The sequence below is a fragment of the Aegilops tauschii genome, chromosome 2 (assembly GCF_002575655.3).
Source record: "Aegilops tauschii subsp. strangulata cultivar AL8/78 chromosome 2, Aet v6.0, whole genome shotgun sequence".
Taxonomy (NCBI): Eukaryota; Viridiplantae; Streptophyta; class Magnoliopsida; order Poales; family Poaceae; genus Aegilops; species Aegilops tauschii.
In genome coordinates, this window is record NC_053036.3 from 316,890,737 (window position 1) to 316,896,522 (window position 5,786).

At 43.2% G+C, this 5,786-nt stretch overlaps 1 protein-coding gene across 1 annotated transcript; it reads left to right on the forward strand.

Moving 5' to 3' along the window:
- Positions 1–1,633: 1,633 nt before the first annotated feature.
- LOC109740813 (uncharacterized) lies at positions 1,634–2,059 on the forward strand. Its single transcript, XM_020299860.4, has one exon. The coding sequence runs from the start codon at positions 1,634–1,636 to the stop codon at positions 2,057–2,059; it is 426 nt and encodes a 141-aa protein (XP_020155449.1).
- Positions 2,060–5,786: the final 3,727 nt, after the last annotated feature.

Consider the following 5,786-nt stretch of genomic DNA (forward strand, 5'->3'; position numbering starts at 1 on the left):
TGTGGCCACCTTTATATAGCGAACTCCGGTGAGGCCAGGCGTCTGGGTACGTTAATGCGCGGCGTCGGTGTGGGTTTCTCGGCCGGCGAGCCTGCTTAATGGCGGCAGACGGATGGACAACGACATTGAACAGCATGGTAGATATCCGTCTCGTCCCGTCACGCGTCTCCGGCCTGAGCCCTGAGCCCGGAGCCGCTTCAGTGGCGGAGGCAGTGAGAGGTTGCGTCCGCCTGAGCCATCTTCAATGTGCTCTACAACGGCATGAATGCAGTCAGCTGGCGCCGGGCGGGAGCGTGGTGGGAGGGGGAGGAGTTTTTGGTGGTGTATGGCGGTCAGAAAACGGGTTTGGGATCGGTCCGGACTCCCGCAAACCTCCCACGTTTGTCTCTGTTTTGCCGGAGAAATCGTGTCCGGATCGCTTGCCGGACCAATACAGATCGGCGTTGGATGGCTTCCGCGGCCCGGACAGCACGATTCGAAGGTTGTGGAAGGTTTACGAATCCGTATTGGAGAGGCCCTTATGAATATCCAAAAAAATTTCAGAATTTTAAATTTTCTAAATTCCAGTTTGTGAGATGCGAGCATAGTGGGCCATGGAAAGTGGAACCAAGCATGGAAAGTCACCTTCTCAGCCGAGCTCAAATAAGCTCAGATGATAGTAAAATTCTTTAAAAAAAATCTTTTTTGACAAATGTTCTAAGAATTTGTAAAGTTTTATCATGTAATTACACTTGTGAAAGTCGTTGCAAAAAAGAAAAAAATTAGTGCTCAAATCCTTTTAAAAGTACTCCCTCCGTTTTACAATGTAGTACATATATATTTTTAGAAAAGTCAAACCTCAGAAACTTTGATCAAATTTGTGAAGAGAAACTTTTTACGTCTAGAATGCCAAACATATATCATTAGATTCACTATAAGATGTAGTTTCATACTTTATATTTTTTATATTATAGATATAAATAGTTTTCTCTACAATGGTTAAAGTTTTTTTAAAAAAATCTATACACACTACATTATGTAATGAAGGGAGTAACATTTTCAGAGTATTGATTTTTCTTTTACCACGCCTTCTAGGAATGTTATTTCATAATAAAATTTTAGAAGCTCCTAGTACATTTGTCAAAAAAATCTGATTGTTTCTAAATATTTTTTGGTTTACTGTTCACCGAGCTCGTTGGACTCGGGCTGAGAAACTCCACTTCCAACCGAGCACCAGATATTCTCCCGCTAGCGTAGATAACCACGGCAATTAACAACGCGGTGCCTCGATAACAGTGCTAGTTACGTAACCTGCAAAAAAAAAAACCGGATGGATCGACATCAGTAGAGCATCAGATATGCGCACTGAGAGTGCGTACGAGCTGGTGGTGACACTGACACGTACACCTACGCTTCAGCTCAGACGCACTCACCTAAAGCTAAACCGGCAACCACATGGAATCGCGCCACGCACACGCGCAGCACCGCCCCCCTCACCACCTTTCTTCCTTCCCCGCCCACTTTCCTTTTCCCCGCGATGGAGTCGCCGCGCCCAAAGTCATAAATACCTACCTCCTCCGCACCAATCTTTGTCCACTCCTCCCAAGTTCCAAGAATCCTCCTCGCTTTCCCCGACGCACACAAAGCTAGGACCATGGCGCCAGCCGGAGGACGCACTACCCATCTCCTCCTGCTCGCCCTCTTCCTGTCCTTCGTCCTCGCCTCATCCGCGGCTGCGAGCTACCCAGAGCACCCAGGCCAGGGCGCCGGGGGATTCTTCAGCGGCATACCGTGGTTCCGCGGCGGCCAGCCGGGTGGCGCTCGAGGTGCCGGAGGCATGGGCGCCGGGTTCAGTGGCGGGTGGGGCGCCGGCGGCGTTGGGCCAGGGGGAGGGTTCGCGCGGCGCGGGATCGTGCAGCCGTCCGTGGTCTGCGCCGAGCAGGGTCCCTGTTACCAGCAGCGGCTCACATGCCCGTCCAAGTGCTTCAGCTCGTACAGCTACCATGGGAAAAATGGCGGAGGAGGTGGTGGCGGCGGTGGGTGCAGCTTCGACTGCACCAGCTGCGAGGCCCACTGCTGATCCAACCAACCAACCTACGGCGGGGGAGATGGGTGACTGGAGACGGATCGCTGCACACTCACATACACATCCAGGACGAGACTGCCATGAACTGATGAATTAAGCCCACTAGTTGTACTTGTAGCAGCAGTAGTATCCTATTCCCTATGCATGATGTGAGAGCATAGGGTACGTGTGTGTATCTATGAATAAAAATGGATGTAATAAACTGAGCGATGGTTTTGAGGCTTTGAGCGTGCATATGGTGGTGACCATGTTATAACTGTTTGTGATGAATGGTTTTCGCCTCATGTCGTGTTCAGAACACAGTAGCGCTATACAGATAATAATAAAAACACAGTAGCGCTATACGTACACACTTGCTCGCGAGAGATAAAGCCTCGGGAGCCTCTAACTGAAAAAAAAGATTCATAAATCACTTCTTATATGAACCGTCCGATCTTTATTCAACCGCACCTCCCTTCCTTCTTCCTCCTCCCGACCCCCAGCCTACCCCATCCCATGCGTCGGCCTCCACCCCCGCGGCCGGCCGGCAGTACCGTGCGCCACCTCGCCGCACGGCCCTCCCCACGACCATCCCCCCTCCCCCTCCCCTCCCCCGGCTGTTGCTGGCAGCCGCCCCAGCCATCCCTCTAAGCCCCGCTGCATCAATGAAGAACTCCAGAGATCCCCTGCACCCCCTCCACCCACATGTAAAATAGATAATGGGGTCATTACTTCACCCGAAGGTAGATGGTGGGGCTGCCTCTTCTTAGGCGAGCTTATTTCTTCTCCGACGAGGTCCGGCTAACAGGGAAGGAAAAAGGAAAGAAGTGACTGAAGCGGAAAAAAAATCAGGCATCTGAGAGAATAGCAAATCCATAAAACCTCACGTTTGGTCTCACTGATGGCGGTGGGTATTGTGCACTTTTGTTGGAAGTGGGATAATAGCGGTCTCCAGAGAAGAGATTATAGAAAAAGAAGAACGAAAGAACAAAATGTAATTCTGGAATCAAAGTGACAAGCAAATACGCTGAATCCCGGCATCATTTCCCCCTTTTTTTAGGGTACGGAATCCTAAGACGTAAGACCTCCTATGCGTGCAAAAATTATTTCTCGCTTGTAGCGAGACCGAGGGTATTCTCGTCTCAAGGATTCTGCCCGTGGGTTCTAACTGGCCCAACTCATCTGTTCTTCTCACTGCCGCGTTCGCTTGCTAGAGCTGCCGATCGTTGTACTAATCGATCCGGTTTCCTTTATTTTTATTTTGCCTTTTTCCTTTCGTTTTTGTTTACTTTGTTTCTTCACGGGTTTTCTTCAGTTTTTCAGTTTTCTTTTTTTTTACTGGGTTTTACATTGGTTTTCCTTATTTTTTTCCTTGATATGTTTTTCCTTGGTTGTCATTGGCTTTCATTGATTTTATTCTTTTTTTGTTTCTTTTGTGGCTTTCACTGTTTTCCATTCTTTTTGCAGTGGTTTCCATTGTTTTTATCTTTGTTCTTTTTGATTTCCTCTGTTTATTTTTTGGTTTTTGTTATTTTTTATTTATAAGATAAAATGTTGATCATGTATTTTTAAAATGGTAAACGTGTAGATCAAAATATTGATCATGTATACAAGAAATGTAGAACATACATTACGAAAAACTAGACAGTTAAACATATATTTTTAAGAAAGCTAATTCAGTATTTTAAAAGTGATAAACATGTAAATAAAAATGCTCCTAATGTATAAAAAATGAACATGATTTGTGAAAAACTATTTTATTGCCGTTTGAAAAATGTTGAAAACATGTTCAACATTTTTTGATGTTTCAAAAAATTCAAATACCTGATCAACACTTTTTATACACATTGAACATTTTTAAATACATGATAAACATATTTTTCATCAACATTTCTTTTAGTTTGTATACATTTTTCCGTATGCATGACAAACATTTTTTCCTAGAGGCATTCAACATTTTTAGAATGCTTGACTAATATTTTTTAAATACAAGATTAACTTTTTTTCGTACACATTGTATATTTTTTCTATACATGAGATACACATTTACCTTTTTCAATTGCTTGTTTAAATATTTATCAAATGTTTTATGTAAAGATGTTTTTTTGGTATACACATTTATATTTTTCAAATGCTTGATTAACATTTTATACACCCATTTTTTGTATATATATACCTGGGTGAGAAATGGTTATTTTTCACCCCCTCTATTTTCACATCAATGTTCTGTAATTTTACGTTCATTTTATCTTATCTCATATCGAAAGGAGAACGCAAGAATATATATAGACACACACGTTGGCACTAAACTGAGCCCGAGCGGAAAATACTAATTGTGCGCTCCGGCCAGATCGCGTGGGTTGCTCGGCCTAACCATCAATTTTCATTCCACCTAGGTAGTAAATCCTTTTGGTAAATATGGTAATAGAACTAAAACGGTTACAATATGGTCAATATAGTAAAACCTTTGATAAATATAGTACCAATAGAATTAAATTAATTACTACATGCCTGGACGAGTCCCAGATCCACCAAACCAGTCCACCTTTTTCCTTGTATAAAGAATGACGGCTTCGTAATGGTAATGGTGTTACGAGCCAATGGCAAGTAGCTAGTATGTGGTAACTAAAGATGACTTGGTTATCATGTATAGCTGGCTGTGCAGGCCGCTCGGCCAAAGCCACCCTTAACAACGGTAAACGTGCTAGAATACCCTCATTTTCGGTTTATAGGGCTCAATTTCAAAAATCTCACCAACCAAGATAGATGATGAGTGGTGAAATAATTTTCGTGGTTTGTAAAAACACTCAATTAATGCGTTTGTTTTTTCTCACATAATTGTGTTTATCAATGCATTAATTACAATGCAAGCATGCATAAAGTACATGCATTGGTCAAGTTTCTCATAATCCTTGCGTGCAATGAATTAATGCACCTTGAAATCTGAGCATGTGATGGGAAACGATCAAACTGAGACTTATAAAACGGGAAACCAAAATTTTTAAGATAAACCCTATAAACCGAGAAGGGGGAGTATATCTAACACAACTAAATTCCATTACTAGCAACCATGCAGAGCGCTTCCGCCTCGTGTTTCCAATTTGCTAATGATAGTAAGAGCTTTACCCCCTTGGGCGCAAACACTGTACCACCACTCCTATTATGAATGACAGTAAAATAAGGAGAGATATGGTAACCAGAATTATACCATTACTGGCTGACGTCTATACATAAATCCTCAAATCGAAAAATATGCTGGCCACATAGTAATGCTAAAATAAAAGAAGGTGTTGCTTCTAGACGGAGGGAGTAGTAAATATTCAAAACAGTGCTAGAGTCATTACTGAATGGTAAAATAACCTTTAACAAAGACCCACCAATAGTAATGCTGTTACGACTGTAGTACTAGGTGGTAATGGTTACCATCCTGTAATTGACGCTAGGATGAAATATTAGTGATTGTTACGTGAACAGGAGAGATCGCTCATGCTAGTAATGCTTCATGTTTGTATTACTACAACTGGACTTAGCATTACCATCTATATCGATGTGGACTGTAGATAAGCTGATGATAGTAATGCATCATATTGTGTTACTATAACTAGACCCAATATTACGATTGATTTTATCGAGGAGTGGAGGGACACGCGCGAAGACTCGGTGGCTGGTTCGGTTAGTTAAGCAAGGGCGCGCTCATACGATGGCCAGCGCGTAGAATAAACATGCGCTCAGGCTCACTTTA

Excerpts from the sequence above, each read along its gene's own strand:
- LOC109740813 (XM_020299860.4), top strand. The coding sequence starts at position 1,634 with ATGGCGCCAGCCGGAGGACGCACTACCCATCTCCTCCTGCTCGCCCTC.